Source organism: Etheostoma spectabile, chromosome 5, assembly GCF_008692095.1.
Source record: "Etheostoma spectabile isolate EspeVRDwgs_2016 chromosome 5, UIUC_Espe_1.0, whole genome shotgun sequence".
NCBI classification, from domain to species: Eukaryota; Metazoa; Chordata; class Actinopteri; order Perciformes; family Percidae; genus Etheostoma; species Etheostoma spectabile.
The window spans coordinates 24,951,630-24,970,339 of NC_045737.1; the positions used below are offsets into that span (position 1 = coordinate 24,951,630).

The 18,710-nt window shown below is 38.3% G+C and overlaps 1 protein-coding gene across 1 annotated transcript in view; it reads right to left on the reverse strand.

Moving 5' to 3' along the window:
* Positions 1-468: 468 nt before the first annotated feature.
* The window catches only part of LOC116689945 (endophilin-B2-like), a 29,162-nt gene continuing 10,920 nt past the window's right edge, over positions 469-18,710 (reverse strand). The window contains 11 exon segments of the mRNA XM_032516680.1: positions 469-785; positions 857-2,573; positions 3,365-3,566; positions 5,486-5,500; positions 7,494-7,594; positions 8,091-8,180; positions 9,067-9,090; positions 12,072-12,134; positions 13,544-13,555; positions 13,677-13,769; positions 14,317-14,450. Coding sequence (XP_032372571.1) covers positions 2,466-2,573; positions 3,365-3,566; positions 5,486-5,500; positions 7,494-7,594; positions 8,091-8,180; positions 9,067-9,090; positions 12,072-12,134; positions 13,544-13,555; positions 13,677-13,769; positions 14,317-14,450 — 842 coding nt within the window. The 3' untranslated portion in view covers positions 469-785; positions 857-2,465.

The window sequence follows — 18,710 nt, forward strand, 5'->3', positions numbered from 1 at the left end:
TCTGTGTCTGTGTGTGGGATCATGGCAAAATGTGTTCCACTGGACACCTATTGTCACAAGAACTATCTCAGGGCAGTTATGAGTACTTTGTTAGGTGTTTATATTTCTGTCTGCTTGCAGACATATTTTGTAACCACAATAGTGGCACAACTGTGCCAAATGTAGTCATGAAACTATAAAGGTGTGTAGCTTAGACTGAAAACAAAGTTGTTATATTGTTCTTAGTTTTGTGATTTATGATTTTTTTGAGCCAAAGTTTTACCCTAAAATCTCAAATCACTTCCATGTTCATTCTTATATGGGACTGAGGGATGTTGTTCTAGTTATATATGGTTTCCAATGATATAAGTATATACAGTAGCTGTGAAAAGTCAATGAATTCAAATAATTACTTTTTATTAAATTGCATACATTTCATTCATTCAGCATGGTTAAGGAACAGGCAATATATATATTTTGACAAAATATATAATAATAATAATATTTATAATACAAGATGAGGTAAACAGAATTACAACAGTTTTAGTAAAAAAACATTTTTTTTTACAGTTTGTGAAATGAGCACAAGAGTAGAGAGCAGCACACGTGCCATGGATTATATTAGTCTGCCAAGTACCAAATCATTAGCCCCCATTAAGAAGTGGTAAGAAATTAGTTTGAGCAAACATTATTCTCATTTCACAAAAACTGAGTAGTTAAAATAAAAAAGGCAGCGCGTTTGCATGCACACATACTGGATGTGAGAGAGCACATTAGTTTCTGTGCAAACAGTTTGTTAATCCAGTCTCTCTCTCTCTCTCTCACACACACACTCTCACACACACTCTCTCTCTCTCACACTCACTCACTCACACACTCTCACACACACACACAGTTGTAGCACATGCAGCACTAAGAGCGAAGACACTTTCACGTATTAACAGACAAAGCAGCAACAAACAGGAAAGGCGCAAATTCAAAAAACACTTAGGGAAAAACCAAAATCACACAAACACGCACACATGATTAAAAGAAGTCGGGAGTCTTGCATGCCGTATGTGGTGTACGTTAGGTCTCTAGACATTTTTTTGTGAGGAGAACAGTCTCCTGTTTGCAGCAGATGGCCCTAGCAGTTCCTACCCATCATCTTAAGGCAGTTAGGATGGAAGTGTTCATGTTTTTTTGCTGCACAGGTGTTCATATGTTTAAAAGTGACATCTTCAGTGCCGTGGAAAGGCGTGAGAGGCAAAATAAAAAAAGCCCATTTGGTATAAAGTCTAATCAAAACAAGTGAATGCCATGACTCAATAGAGCAAAGCTGTAGCTGTAATTTTCCATCCAACTGTCCACAAAATATAGTTGTCACTTTAAATAACAGAAGATACATTCTTTTTAATTAGCAGTTAAGGCAAATCTGCTTCCAAAGAGTTGAGAATAATAGAATGATAAAAAACAAATTCATAAAAAACCTTTATTTGCCATTTTAAGTGTTTGTCATATTTAATGTTTTTATCGAGAATAAAAATAAAACAAAACAAGAAACACACAAAAAGTGCAAATCTATTTATGTCATTTTGAAGAAAGGGGAATAACACAGAACGCATTTCTGTTGAAAAACTATGAAGGAGTCTTATGTTATTTTCAGTTATGGAATTAAAATAAACCTTTTTTCAGGAAAACGCATATGCAACAGAACATAACACGTTTGCCCATGTCTGTTTTCACTTATTCAACGAGGAGTATCTGTCACACAGAGATAAACTGTACTTAACTGACATAATTAGAGGACAAGAATTGTCATCACCCCTTTAACTGGGAGAATCAATGAGGCATGCTTAACCACGCTTGTTTCATCTGTACCGCTGCCTTCTGAAGACAAACTCCATCGACAGCTTCAAGAGACAATAAAGACACTTTTTTTTTTTCATTTAAACAAATCAACATTATTTCAAAGGAAATCAGTCTGAAAACAGTGAGGAAGGTCTACCTGAACCATTGGGATGTACAATAAATATGTAATAAATAAGAAAACATCATCATCATAATAACAATAATAATAATCCACCAAACATACCTAAAAGGAATGTTAACTATTCCCCACAGGGACATTTCCTGCACACATTGTAACATTGTTTCCATTATCACTGCGGTCCGTGTCATGTGATTATACTTCAGTGTGTTCTGAGAGGCACACAAATGAGAGTGTGTGTGTGTGTGTGTGGTGTGTGTGTGTGTGGTGTGTGTGTGTGTGTGTGTGTGTGTGGTGTGGTGTGTGTGTGTGTGTGTGTGTGTGTGTGTGTGGTGTTTACTTTTGCTAATGCTTCTGTGGAGAAGTGCTATTCAAGGTTACAGGTTAGTGTAAGAGTGTGGAATTAATGAAGTGAATGAAATATCCTCATGGCTTCAGGATACTCACACATGCACATGCGTGTGGTGTGTGTGTGTGTGTGTGTGTGTGTGTGTGTGTCTCAATGTGTGTGTGTTCTTTAGCTGAGAAGCTCCAGGTATGTGACAGGCACTTTCCCTTTCTGATTTCCTCTCTCTCCAATCAGCCAGTCAGAGTCCATTCCTGGCACTGTGTAAACTGTGATGAGCTGTAAAACAGAGTACATGAACACCAAAATTAAATGGGTAAAATGTGCTTAGAAGATGAAGAAAACATTTTTTTTTTGACATAACAAGACCATGGCCTTTAGTTTCATAAGGGGGTTATTAAGGGGCATGTGATGGTGGAAAGACAAGACTAAAAGGGAGGCTGTTTATGTTATAACTCTCCTGACTTAAAAAAAGAAAGATCATACACTCAGCTCTGGCTTGGCTTCACAATTTTTTTTTTTTTTTTCTTTATTTAGAACAGCTGAAAATAAACAGGAAATGGGGGAGAGAGAGGGGGGATGACATGCAGCAAAGGGCCTCGGGTCTGAATCGAACCTCGAACCTGGGGTGCATGCTCTAACATGTGAGCTATAGGCTGCACATTCATCACAATTTATTAATAATATCATATTGATGATTTAAAAAAAAAATGAAATAAGTTGTGATGCTGAGCAAGAGCAAAGTGTGGAATCTTTCCATTTCAAGTCAGCATCTAAGAATTGTTGGATTTGCACATTTTTTGTTGTGTTCTTGAGGGTCCCTGAGACACTGCTGACTTAGTCAGGGTTAACAACAACGTTTTGTAGGCGAGGTGGGCCATCTCAAATTGACTACGCCTTCATCTGTATATACTTAGAAAAAAAAACACATTAGCTTTCAAGGGAAAGGGCAGACGCATTACTTGAATCAGCAAATGACACATGAGTGAGACTTATGTTAAAACTGGAGAGATTTCTGGCCAATAGCCATTATTCTAACAACCAGCTGCAGGTTAATGATGAAACCTTACCTCGTCAGCTAAAAGGGAGAGCTCACTGGAGTCAGCAGCATCATAATCATAAAGGACTTTGGCCTTGCGGGTTCCTGTCGCTGGTGCCTGAACTTCCTCAATCTTCAGTGTGTCTGTCTCCCCAGGGCGGCTGATGCCCTCTGATGCAGAGCCCGCAGTAGCTATGGAGTTAGTGGAGTTCAGCGCAAATGCATTGGGAAGCCTAAGTGAGAGAAGGTAGATGATCAGACCGTACATAGGAAATACAAACATACAAAAATAACACATAAAATAGCAAAAAATGGTATCAGCACATGACTGGAAACCAAGCATATCACGAGTAGGATTAGGCATTCCAATGGAATCGTTTTAGTTTTTTTGGAATCATTTGGAAAATTTGGTTTTGAATCCGATCAGCGGTTTCAAATTCAACATGCACAAGTTTTGGTTTCCGTAGCGGCCAGTGTTGCAGCCATGGAGCACAGTAGCCAGCGCTCTAAAGAGTGTCTTAAAAGCATGAACGCACAGAACCAAACGTGTTTTTTTGTTAGTTTTTTTTACAGTTAATTAGTAAAACGCCAATGGAAATAAAAAACAAAAAAAGACATGAAGTCTCATGTTAAAAATTGTTGCATCGAATTGTAAAATGTGATTCATCAGTGGTTGTTTTGCCGCCATGAAAAGAAATCCCTTTAGATAGAACCTCATCTCACTCCATTCTTAAAAAGGGAAAATGAGCCAATACAATGATTTCCAATGTTAAGCACTGAGTAATAATTTATTTAAAGGAAAGGCAAGGCAAGGCAGCTTTATTTGTATAGCACATTCAGCAACAAGGCAATTCAAAGTGCTTTACACAAAATCAGTTGAACGATAAAACACAAGTAAAACAGTAAAATCACAAGCATTAAAAACCGTAAAACACATGATAGACAGTTAAAAACAAAGAGAAACATAAAACACAACAGAAAAATTTACAGTGCAGCATAAGAAATTAAAGAAATGTAGTCATTTAAGAGAAAGGCAGCATCAAATAGAAAGGTCTTCAGCCTTGATTAAAAGAACTGAGAGTAGCAGCGGATCTACAGGTTTCTGGGAGTTTATTCCAGATATGAGGAGCATAGAAACTGAAAGCTGCTTCACCCTGTTTAGTTCTGACTCTGGGACAGAAGCAGACCTGTCCCAGACCTGGAGGTCTGGGTGGTCTAGTGTAGTAGCAGATCAGCATATATTTTGGACCTAAACCGTTAAGGATTTATAAACTAGCAAGAGTACTTTGAAATCAATTCTTTGAGACACAGGAAGCAGTGTAAAGACTTCAGAACTGGAGTGATGTGATCCGTCTCTTGGTCTTAGTGAGGACTCGAGCAGCAGCGTTCTGAATCAGCTGCAGCTGTTGATTGATTTTTTAGGGAGACCTGTAAAGACCCCGTTACAGTAGTCAAGTCACTGAAGAAAAGGCATGGACAAGTTTTTCAAATCCTGTTGACACATAAGTCCTTTAACCCTTGATATATTCTTAAGGTGATAGTAGGCGCTTTTTAATTGTCTTAATGTGGCTGTTAGTAGGTCTGAGTCCATGACTACACCAGATTTCGGGCTTGTCTGTTGTTTTTAACATTGTTGTTTGAAGCTGAGCGCAGACTTTTAATCGTTCCTCTTGCTCCAAAAACAACCACCTCAGTTTTTCCTTCATTTATTTCAGAAAGTTCGGCACATCCAGCCGTTAATTTGTTCGATGCACTTAGTCATTTTTGTATTGGACTATAGTCCCCTGGCGATAAGGTTATGTAAATTTGTGTGTCGTCCGCATAACTATGGTAACTATTTTGTTTTTCTCCATAATCTGAGCCAGTGAAGCATGTAGATGTTAAACAGAAGAGGCCCCAGAATGGAGCCTTGCGGAACTCCGCACGTCATATTTGTACGCTCAGATGCATAATTACCTATAGACACAAGTAATCCCATTCTTTAGGTAGGATTCAAACCAGTTTAGTAATGAGCAGAAAGGCCAAAAAGCATTTGGGAACCTGGAAAGCAAGTAAATGTGGGGTCAGACACACCCCATACCGCCACACCCAACCCAAACAAACACACAGAGAAAGAGCAAACACACAGCACACAAGGACGAGCCATACTCACACGTCCTGATCAGAACTGAGGGCATGAGACAATAAAATGATTGTCATAATTTGACAAAACCTAGAATACAAAACCAGAAAGGCTTTCATGGATATATACACGTATATATATATATTATATATATATATATTATATATATATATATATATATATATACATATACCACACCACAACACTCACGGTCAAAAGTTTGGGGTCACTTAGAAATTTCCATTGACTCCATTATAGACAGAATACCAGCTGAGGTCAGTTGCATTGTTTTTTTTAACCCGGTCAGTTTTCAAATACATTATGTGCTTACTAATTGCAAAAGGATTCTCCAGTGTTTTCTAGTTAGTTTTTAAAATGATATCATAGTAAACAGAATGTGCCTCTGGAACATTGGATTAATTGTTGCTGCTAGGGGCAATGTAGATCTTGCATTAAAGATCAGCCACCCACTCAGATCAGCTGGTATTATGTCTATAATGGAGTGACATGGAAATTTGTAAGTGACCCCAAACTTTTGACCGGTAGAGTATATATATATATATATATATATATATGTGCCTCTTCAAATACTACATGAGGATTTCTATTAGCACTGACAAAGGTGCAACTTTTGAGTTTTCCGTCTATCCAAAAGGAACATCTGCAGAATTTAGCAGTTTGTCTGCTTGGGGTGGAGATATGTTAACATTCAGACCCCCCCCCTTTTTTTTTTTCCAAATTCTGCCTCCACAGATTCCGTGTGGCCCTCATTAGGTACTGTATGATCATTGAAAGCAAATAAATCACAAAATGTTTTTTCATTGATGAAGCTGAAGATAACTGCAACTCCCCAGTAATGCACCAACTTTGTGCATTGTTGGCAGTGCAATATATGGATATTACAATCAATACCGATAAATAAGGCTAAATACTGGTGATAAGGCTCACAGATTCACTGAACTCTTTCAAATCACTTCTTAAAACCCATTGAAAAAACTTCCTTTCATTTGATAAATTCCTTTATTTTATCTTGTGTTGCTCTTCTTTTTTTTAATTTATGTAATTGCTTATATTCATACGGTTATTTTGTGTTTTAACAGTGATTAATCAATCCCTGGGTAATTGTTTCCATGTTTGGTCATGTCTTTTTTTTTTTAAATTTATTGTTGTCTTCTCCCTACAATATTTTGTGTCTTTTGTCTTCTTATCGTCTTCCATCTTTTTATTTACCCAGATTTTGACTTGCTATTGTTAAGTAGGTGTGTGTGTGTGTGTGTGTGTGTGTGTGTGTGTGTGTGTGTGTGTGTGTGTGTGTGTGTGTGTGTGTGTGTGTGTGTGTGTGTGTGTGTGTGTGTGTGTGTGTGTGTCTTTCTTTTCCAGGTTGGCTGTTAATTGCTCACTGAGTACACCTGCATTTGCCGAGTTCCCTCTATAAAGGAGGGAGGAAACCCTGCAATGGCTGCTTGTTTTATCCCATAGCCTTGGTTTGCTGCTGGCAGTGCTTTTCTAAGCCAGTGGGTTTTGGTAGGTTATTTACTCCTTTTTTTTTTTTTTTTTTTTAACAATAGGAGAGTGATTATCTTGTGCTTGGTCTTTAGTTTGTAATCCAGTCCTGGCTTTCTTTTTATCACTTTCTAATGGGATCATCTTGGTTTTCTTTTAGAGAGGACTCAGTCTACACCGGGCATGCCCGCCTTTTGTTTGGTCTCTGACCTTAGTTGCCTTGGAGCGGCATTGCACTTGTTGTGTTGTTAATACGTTAACTGAACTTATTGTAACCAGCTCTTCCATTCTTCTTTATATTTTCCTACATCAACGGTGACTCCCTGATCTCTAGGGTTACAACACTATTGTTTGGCCCACTGTTTAGCTCTCTGTTGTTTCATTGACCTCTAGATGCCTTGCTTTGTCTGTCAAAGCACTTTGTAAACTCAGTTTAAAGGTGCTATATAAATATGAAGACTGTATGACGATAGATGGCTACCCCTGTAAGGGCCAGTGCAATCACACCATCCCCCCACAAAATCTCCTGTCTCACCTGGCCAGCTCTTTCTGGAGTTCTTGCATGTGGAAATGACACTGCTTATAGTAAGCTGCTTGGGCCTCCACAAACTCATGCAGGCAGCGCAAGTGGTTTACCTGCAGAAAAGCAACACAATAGTCCCTCTTAAAGAAACACAGATTCAAACTCCATGAAGAAGTACTCAGATCCTTTACTTACATAGAAGTAAAAATACCACAAAGAGAAAAATATTCCCAAAGTAAAAGGTGTTGTAAACTGTACATTCTATATCATTTCATAGGATTATTATTACTGATGCATTAATATGTAAGTAACCTTTTACAGTTGTAGTTGGTCATGATGGAGCTAATTTGAACTTTTCTATATATTGTTGGGTATAGGTTGACTAATTTCAGTGCGCTCTGGCACAACAAACTTTATATTATGTTTTACTCCATAAAAAGAATCCTCAACGCATTATTCTGGTGATGGGGTTAGAAAATGTGGGCTAAACCTTTTGCGGTTTGCAGGAACCAGTGATTACACAGCAAGGCTGGCATGTGACATTCATGTCATAGCTGAACCGTTTTGAGATTTTTTTTTCTCCCCACTATGTGTGTGTGGCTGACCTACATGTGTACTACTGATGCCCTCTAAAAGCAGCCGTGTAACCTCTGCTTGGCGGTCAAACTCGGTTTGGGCCACTCGAAGCTCGTGTTCAGCCTGAAAAAATAAGAATTAGAGTTTTAGAATTTTACAGAATTCCCAGAAGACACACGTAACATGTAATCTATATCAAGGAGCATTCATCGGGGAAGTCTTGAGTTGTTTTGCTACTGAACTGTTTGCACACTGTACTGTTCTATGTGCAGTAGAGGGGTAAGAGTAAAAGCTGATAAGTTAGGAGTTGGATCCATAGGGTGGGACTCAAGGCCTCATATGCTTCAAACAAAGAGCTGGTCAGATTGTCTACCACTTTCTAAAACCCCCTTAGCAATTAGCATATATAATTAATCCCCAATTAAAATTCAATGTGTCTGGAATAGGAATGGGTACGGATACTAATACCGTGACTTCAATAATAGTTCCTAAACAATACTTTTTCAATATAAATTTTATTAAACCATTATAACTAAAGAAATTTCAACATAACACTTTACGGCACAAATCTTACTATTAATTCCAGCTCCTACTACATGAGCCTTTTCTCTGTGTAACGTAGAATTTTTCCTGCGTGTCTCTGCAACGTGTAATGTTAGACAGCCAATCATAGTTATTATTAGATCTAGGTAGAAGCATGCTGCGTGCTGACTGGCTCACTGACGCTGATGAGATCTATTCCTTAATTATTGAATTTGGGTATTGGATGACGAGGCATTATTCAATACTCGATGCTGGTAATTTTGACGGTGCCTAAAAAGTATTGAATTTGGTACCCAGCCCTAGTCTGGAACTGCCTATTGATGTGGCCAATTAAAACGAGTATAAGCACTTCTACTATTAGACAACAGATGGTGTGATCTAGTTCATTTGGAGAAAATACTAAGGGTTTACTCCTGGAGATCAGAAAGTGAGACAAAGTTCACAATCACAACATTGACGTTCTTACTTTTTCCACTTCCTCACTCCAGAGCTGAAAGGTCAGAGCATGTGACAAAAGAAGAGAGAAATAAGTTATAACAAGGATATTTCGAAAGACCTTCGACTAGTGTGATGTACAACAAGTAACTCATTACTAAATGATAAAAACTATTGTTTAATACCTGGAAGACATAATTTCAGCAGGGGTAGGCATGCAAAGTTTGCAGAATATAATGCATTTTGGTGGTTGATTTAGAACATTAATATAGCAGCAACGAAAAAGTGCTATGTAAAGGTCACGTAGAGTAACGGTGTCCTGAGCACAGAAGGAAATCACGCTTGTATTATGAGCTTCTCAATTCTTTGTTTTGGTAGTTGGGCCGACCGTGTGTACATGTTAGTGCATGTGCGTGCTTCCATTTGAACCCCCCATGGACAGTGTGTATTACGGTCACATTCTTAAAAAAAAAAAATAAATAGCTTACGTTTGCGTTTATATCTGAAAAAAATACTATCTGCATATTTATGGGTGCCTGAATTTTTTCAGACTCCCAAATATTGCCATCAGCCTAAAAAATCAAGTTAGGGTTGGGCAATGCTTAAGGTTAAGAAGACACAAGATATTATGACATGGTTAGACAGCTAATTCTAGAGGAATACAGAATAGACAACTAAAAAAAAAATGCAAGAAAAATTTGACTGTGTGCTAAATAACACTGGCTTAAGTGTGAGAGAGAGAAAATGCAATGACTGAGTAAAGGCAATGGTCACCACAGGAACATAGTTCATATCATTATATCATTAGTAACAGCTGTGATGAGCTACCTTAAATCTGCTGTTTGACATGTCCTGTAAAGAGAGGACCCACTGAACTACTCAGGATAGAATGAAGCCAGGGTATAAATTGCAGCCACAAGTAGTGTACTAAACAATGATTCGACCATGAGTCCTTTTTTTTTTTAAAAACACTGATCATACAGAACAGCAGAGAGGTGAACTGGAGTGGTTTGAGAAGTTCCTATGAAGAATATGGTGGGTGTGTGTTGTTTTATTATTGTTCTATGACTATGAACTGAACTGCCACCCTCTGCAAAGGAGGAGAGGAAGTACATACACACATTCACAGCATATTCAATCATTAACTCAAAAACAAATCCCTTTACACCTAAAGTCATGTCTCAACTATGGCAAATGTCCTGCTTTTTGTTTCACTACAATACAATTCCATATGTGAATCTTTTGTAATGTTTGAATTCTTATCTGTTTTAGCTCTGTTAAGACAGCGTTTCTTTTGGCTGATCTCTAGAGGTTTAAGTTCTCACCTTTCTGCAATAATGTGCAGGTGTACCCAAGGACCCTGTGACAACAATGTTGTGTGTTGGGTCCATGCAACCAAGCACACTTCTGACCACACCCATTACTGATGCTGGGTGTGGTCAGAGCTGAAACAGAATTGAAATTGCTTTTTTCAGTCTAGAGGAAGGAGGCCTAAAGGCCCCCTTGCACATGTAAGTTCCTTCAAAGCCAGGAAAAACACTGAAAAAAATGTGCCAAGTACTTTGTTGTGCACACAACAGCTACGTTTTAAGAGGGCATGCTTAACAGAAAATATGATCAATAAATCTGCTGAAAAGCTAAAATTACAACAAAAGGCAGCAAAACAAAGAGTTGGATTTTCTAACTTTAACTAGGAAATGCAAGATGTGGTTAAGCCTTAAAACAATAAAAAAGTACAGAGATTAAGACAAGTTAATGAACAACATCCTTGTGGACTGTTAGCTACTCACTGTACTATCAATGGAATGCCAAGATGTGTCATTATAGCATAATATCAGACATGACACAGAGGGCAGGAATGCAGCCCTGAGTTCTCCATTCTTCCCAGACCCCTAAGGACCCTAACGATAATATAGTTCAAATTCAAAGCTACTTACAATACGTGACTGGTATAATAACCAGCCCTGTCATAGTCAATGACCTCAGTTTAGAAACTTCAAAGTTCTGTACTCAACAATCAGAACATTAATATAGCAGTACACAATAGCTCAAAAGAGTAAACGGTTAAATGTCACCTATTAAATCAATCGCCAGCTGATTTGATAATCAATTAATTTGAATCAAACAAAAATTTTATGGTTCCAGATTCCTAAATGCGAATATGTTCTAGTTCTCTCCCCTGTGACAGTGAACGAAATATCTGAGTTATGGACAAAACAAGGCATTTGAGGACGTCACAACTAGGGCTGCACCATGAAAATATCTAATTGCGATTATTTTGACTGATATGGTTCATGAGACTGGAGGGAATGATTTTTTTTGTATCATTATTCTAATTTCTATTGAAAAGTATATGTAAAATTTAAAAAAATGATTATAGTGTAATTTTCGCAAAAGGTTCTGCCCCAAACAAAGATTGTTTTCTTTAGTCTGTAGGATGGGATTTTGTAGGCCGGTACGTTTCTGCAGCACCACAACACTCATTCAGAATGGTGGGGACATATTTAGCTTTTAAGAAATATTGTTAAATAAATATTGCTTAATATTGTTAATTGCAATTTGGAAACTGCACTGGTCAATATTGCGATTTCAATAAAATTGCAATTAATTGTGCAACCCTTCAAACAACTAATCCATTTTTCGAAAAAACAATCAACAGATCAATCAACAGTGAAAATATGTGTTAGTTGCAGCTCTACAGTAAACAACTATTTTCTATGTAAAGGTAAAGTTTAGTAATGGCCTCCTGAGCAGAGAATGAAGTCACACTCCGTCTGTGTGTGTGTGTTTAAATCAAGCTTCTCTGTTCTTTGTTTTGATAGCCGGGCCACATAGCACTGTATGCCAGTGCCTCACGTGTCAGTATCAAACCCAGAGGGTCGAGACAAAACATTAGTATTTGACAAGTTGGGTAAGTGAGAGCCGCCCACCCTCCCAGTATTTCAAGTACAGCCCGTTTAAGTTTAAAAGCACTGTGTCCGATTTATCAAAATGTTAACAGATGATTTAACATGTGAGGCATACTTGTCTACTTACCGCAGAGGCACTGGCAGAAAGCACATAGTTGCGAGGTCTGGTCTCCTGAAAATCTGGAGCCGTCTACAGAAACAGAGGTTATTTAGAATTGAGGCAACTGTGTATTCAGTATAAACATGGCAACCGTACTTCAGCACACACTAGAAATGCCAGTAATGCAGACAAAAACAATCAGAAAGCATAACAGAAATGAAACCATGATCTGGATGAGTTTCACTTTAAAGCTTCACACCAGCACAGTGAAATGGTCAATCTCTGCATTAGTATCAGTATATTAATACAGTAGGTAATACATCAAGATAATATTAATGTCTTCAGTCATGTGGCCACCTCTAATAAAAGAGGCTTCTACAGACAGAATACAAAGTATTAAAAACATGACCTTTAGTTTATTTTTTTGTCTCCTTAATTTAAAATTGTCAAATACAAGCTTTTCAATTCCTTCTTAATTTAAAAGGTTAATTATGTGTCCAGAATTATTTCAGCCAATTGAAAAGATGGGACAGGTTTGCAGTTACTGCCTGACAGCACACTTTTAGATTAGGTGTGTCTAAAGTCCTTATAGAAAGGTGCAAAGAGGTGATGCAATGCAAACATCCTCTCCAGCACCATTGAAACTCCTGACCTGACAAATCCACTAGGATCTTACAAGCTTTGAGGATAGTCAGCAGTTAATCATGCACATGCTAACATGCATACCTGTTGCAAAAGTCTGACACTGTCAGTCAACAAAAGGTGTGACTTTGTTATCGTCATACTAACAAAACAAGTTCTGAGTCAGACTTTTTTTATCCTGTTTAACAGTTAAAAGCAAACTTCAAGAGAAGCAGAAGGGGTTTCGTAGGCACAAACATTCCTAGAACATAGTGAAATGGGGAAGTTACTATCAATTAGGACCTTCTATTTTAGACACACAACAATTTTAGAAAGGAGCTGGTGCAACTGGCTGCTGGTTCTTAGAGTAAACCCCTACTGAATGGGGTACTGTTAGATGTCCAATCATTGTACCACATAATCCTGTGATTAAAACAATTTGTGTCATTTGTCTTGTGTTCAGTCCAAAACATGAGCATGAATCTCCATTGTCGTGTGTCTGTCCACTAAGGCCTGTCAAAACCCAATGGTGCCAACAGTAGAGGAAGGGATCCCGTGATTCTAGAGCATAAGAACCAATAAGAACTCAAATGTTAAGGGAATTTAAACTGAGAAAAGTCAAGGTGTATTGGTTTAACTCTTTGCTCTGTATTGGTTTTGTGTGGGCCTTTCTTCTGCGCCATATGTCCAAATGATTTTTGTCTTGTTTTTTCAGTCCATTGCTTCGCTTTTTTAAAAATCTTTATCAATGATAAATAGTTTCTTATCTTATTAACAGAATGGCACAAAAATGAACTCAAAGCAAGTTAGACAGGAAAAACAACCCAACCTGTGCATCATACTGAAAGTTAAAAAAAAAAAATATATTTAATACTCACTTCACCATCGCACTGCAAGGGTTATGAATATACAGAGAGTTAGTCATGATTAATGCCAAAACCTGCAACTTTTGTTATTACATTGGGAGTGGGGGAATAGTGCTGCGGGTTGGGAGGCCAAAAAAGGACTCACCGCAGCCTTAGCCTCAGCCACCTTGGCCTTCTTCACACGTGTTTTACAGGCATCCAGGTCCAAGCGAAGATTCTCCAGAAGGCGCCGTTCTTTCTGCAAGTAAACAACAAAATCAGGAAGCCACTGAGCTCAGCTGTGAGGAGGAGGTATTCAGATCCTTTACTTAAAGGAGAATTCCAGTCGATGTCAACATGTAGCTCTGTTTTTTTGTTTTTTTTGTTTTTTTAAACGTTTAGTGCTGACAGTAGTGAGACAAATGAAAACAACCGGTGCAGTCTACACCAAGTTATCCTCCTGCTAGATTTTGCACCCAACATGCTTAAACAGGCAGAGTACACAATGCCATTTTCATAAATGCCTTGGACAAACTATGATCAATTTTGATCACAAAACTGACTTGACTAAGAGACTGCTCCAACAGATCTGTCTGCAGGACAGTCAGCATGATCCAACTTTGTACAAAATACATTAAATGAAAGAATGACTTAAACATTAGCCGGAATACATGAGACCAGGGGGAGAATGTAAAATACTAGAATGCAACAATATTTCCCCGTAAACGTGTCAACATTGACTATAGTGTCAATTTTGAAAAGTTTAGTCTACCAATAGTGGCGCGGATGTAGTGTTTCAGACTCACTGAAATGGTCCTCCAGTCTCCTTCCAGAAAATTCCTGAGGGGGGTAAGAAAGCTGATGGCGGACGTCTGGAAGAACTCCCGCTCTGCTGCTCCTAATCTTCTCTCACAATCCCCAACCTCCATCAAGGTACTCCCTGCAAGAAGATTAGATCAATTCACAATCAACTCATTATTTCAAATTCTATTCTCTTCCCAGGTCTTAAAACGTCTTCCGCAAGTACAATATAGTTGTAGCTACTTTAGCGTACGCAACTGCACTGGAGTATACTCGACACAAGAGTATACTCTACATTCTACTTATAGAAAATCTGGAGAAATTAAGAAGAATCGCATTTCCCCCTACACATTTCCTGGTTTTCCTTCTCAATAAACAACATGAAATCAAGGTGGCGTTAACTTTTCCTGCTACAGGGGAAAAGACCATGCTCAAGTGGCTCTTTGCAATCCACACTGCACAAAAAATAAAAGGACTGCAGCTGAGTTAAGTTTGATTTATACTTCTGCATAAACACCGTTGCTACGTACGTAGGTACGTGGAGACACGGACTTATGCCGGACCCTACGCCATAACCTGACGTGTACCTCTTGAAAAATGTAAGCACACGTCGTGGCGACGTATGTCGCTCAGCCGTGGCTTGGTAGCGTTGCATTTCCCCCTACTCATTTCCTGGTGTACTTCTTTTTTTTTTTTTCTTCTTCAATTCACTTCAACTTCCTGGAAAATTATAACAGCGTATACAGAGCTTTCAATAGATTGTATAAAGGCTTTCGGATGCCCAACATGTAATTGTAGGCCCTGTTTATTATGTAACTCCATTTTCTAGAGTATTAGTAGAAGGGTGTCCCTGCTCTATCTCTCTGTCAGTTATGGGGTCCTTGGCTTAAAAAAAGACCCCTAGACTAGTGTCTAAAGGTGGGAGGGAGTACAGGCTGAGAGAGTGCTGCAGTCACTATTTATCTCTGCTGCAGCGAGGCTGGAAGATTCTCCCTGTCTGTGTCCATAATCTCTCTCTATTTAGAACACAATCTATATTTAAGCTACATCAGCCATTTTATTTGTGTCGAAATTTGGAGAAAAAAAAATTTGCTCTCAAAAATCCCCATCACATGCACAATTCTTCCAATGAGTCGACAGTTGTACAACTCTACACTTGTCAGTGATTACACAAAAATGATGATTCATAAGTGTCAGTAGTTCTTAGTCAGCAAGCTCACCCCGTGGCCTTTGTTGTCAAACAGAATCTCCCACTTAAAGTGTTGTCTTCTTAGTCAGATGATACAGGCAGGATTGGGATCTCCACAACAGAATTTGGTGCCAGAAGAATTCCATTTATGTCAGCTTACTATGTTTGTGATGGCAATTTCAATAATACGCTCACCAATCAAATTCTGGAGTTAACAGACTGTCCTTTTTATTGTTGGTGCAGATTTCAATGCTGTGTAGGACCCAAATTTTGATCGGTCAAACGCAAAGGCCACTAGAGACAAGGCTCAGGCTACAAATGCTCTGAAATCATGCAGCATCTTAGGGCTTACAGATACTTGGCATACAGTTAATCCCACCTGTAAGGGTTATACCTTTTTTTCAAGTAGACATAAATCTTTTTCCAGGATTGATTTTCTTTTTGCATCCCCTTAATTATTTCATTCAATTGATAAACTTGTGCATGTGATTGGTCCCTTGTCTGGTGTCTATCTGTGTGTGTGTGTGTCTGTTTCTGTATCTGTTCGTTTTGTCTCCCTCCCAGCTTTCCTCTGTGGTTTTTTGGCTCGGTTTGTTTTGTTAATTTTTGAATATAAAAGAAATTTAAAAGACTTGATCACAAAAAAAATATCAAGAGTCAAGTACGGAGAGTCTATTTTTAACTAGGGAGTGCTGAGGGAGTGAACAAGATAGGGGTTTAAGACACAGGTTTATGAATCTTTGCTATGTTCCGAATATACTGCAACAAACAATAAGTTGAGTATAAACGTCTCTACACTACAAAAAGACGGAGATATGCAACACTCTTTATCAGTTTTATAATGTTCACATCCCCAATCACTATAACAATACCTCTGTCTGCTCCACCAGCAGCCCCACCCCTTCCTACAGTTTCAAATCGGTTTTAAAATAATGACAAAGTAAGCTATAACTGACTAACTAGCTTTATCATAAGCTATTGGTGTAATATCTTATCAGTATACATCTTAATTACCTGTGATTTAACAAACGTCTTAGGTATGCTACAGAAAAGACTGACTAATAAACATAGTCAATCAAGTAAGTAAAATAAAACTGATTTAAATTGTGAAAATATTGGATTTGGACCAAAGACAAAAAGGTAAGAATGCAGACTGGTGGTTGATTTTTAGGAACATTGCTACGCACAGTGAAAGCTCATTAATCTTTTTATCTGGCTGATGAATGAACGAACATGCTGCTGCCTTTCCCTTTTCACAGCAGACATGTCAAACATGTCACAGTAGAACAAGTACAGGTGTAATATGAAAATAAGTGATGGCTAAATTCCATTAAGCTGCTTCAGGCTACATCTACACTACTACATTTTAATTTTTAAAGTGGCTATATGTAACTTTTCAGTTAGTGTTGATTCTTTTTTCCTGGGATGGTCTTGCCCCAGTATCAGCCACAACTACAGCAGATAACTTCTAAAATAACATTAAAATACAAGTAGGTCAATATAAAGAAATCTCCTGGTTCCTTTTACTTGGCTCAGCTGGCTGGTTGCGCTAACACAGGCTTTTTCGTTGTTACAAAGAAATTTGTGACCAATCAGAAACTGTAGCGCTGTCTACTTGCCATAAAACATTATAGGTAGAGGCAAAAACTATATAACAATAGTGTTCTTTTTCCTGTTAGTCTCCTTTGATGTTATAGGTCATTTAAGATAATTGTATGAAAAATGACAGAGCTTCAGAAACATTAAGAAGTTAATCATAGTCACTTTAAGTAGTGTTTTTTAGTGTGTTTTTTTTAATGTAATGCCTGCAACACGCTCCAAAAAAGCTGGGACAGGGGCAAAAGATTAAGAAGTTGAGGAATGCTCTAAAAACACCTGTTTGGACCATGAACAGGTAACTTGGAAAGGTGTGGCAAAGCCCCTCTCTTTGTGAACAACTGCATCCAACATTGAATGCCAGTGGCCTTCAGTCCATCAGGTGCCACTGCATTAAAAACTGACATTGTTATGTAAAGGATATGACCACGTGGGCTCAGAAACACTTCAGAACACTACAAGTGCAAGTTAAAACTCTACCATGCCAAGTCAACGCCATTTATCAATGCTGCCGGCTTCTCTGGGCCCAGGCTCATCTGAAATGGACTGATGCAAAGTGGAAAAGTGTGCTGCTGTCGGATGAGTTCACATTTAAAATTGTTTTTGGAAAAGTGGACGTCATGTCCTTTGGCACATACAAGTTTTGGAGCAACGTATACTGCCATCCAAGTGAACTCTTTTTTTAGGAACGTCCCTGCTTATTTCAGCAAGACAATGCCAAGCCACAATCTGTCCCTGTTACAACAGCGTGGCTTTATAGTAAAAGAGATCTGGTACTAGACTGGCCTGCCTGCAGTCCAGACCTATCTCCCATTGTAAATGCGTGGCGCATTAGGAAGCACAAAACATAACAACAAAGACCCCGAACTGCTGAGCAACTGAAGTCGTCAAGCAAGAATGGGAAAGAATTCCACCTAAAAAGCGTCAACAATTAGTGTCCTAGTGTGTTAAAAGGAAAAGTAATGTAACACAGTCTTCAACAGGCCCGTCCCAACTTTTTTGGAACGTGTTGCGGGCATCAAATTCAAAATGAGTGACGATTTACACAAAAAAAAAAACAAGAAAGTTTATCAGTTTGAACATTCAATTTCTTGTCTTTGTAGTTTATTTCACTTGAATATAGGTTAATAAGGATTTGAAAATTATTCTGTTTTTATTTACATTTTACACAACGTCCCAGCTTCATTAGAATTGGGTGTTGTACATACCTTTTATATAAATTAACAGAACATTATTAAGGATAAAAAAGTAATTCATCACTTTCAATTGGTATATTATAGATCAAACACATTTACTGAAATTGCCAACAACCTATCAACATTCTTTTCCTTTTCACTTCACCATTTCCAACTTGACCTGCTCTAGAAAACTGTGTACTTCTGGTCTTCTGAATAATGTGTAAAGTGGGTGTGTGTTCTCACTGCATTTTCCATTTATATAAACATCTGTTTATTTGTAGGAATGGTTGATAAGGACTGACTGGAAAGTGTTAGTTTAGCTTCCAGTGTCAGCCGCTTTGGCCCTGGTTAATTTACTTTGGCACTGGCTAAAACCTCTTAGGGTGGCGCCAAAATGATCTGTATGCTGTCCATTGATAACGGGGGGGGGGGGGGG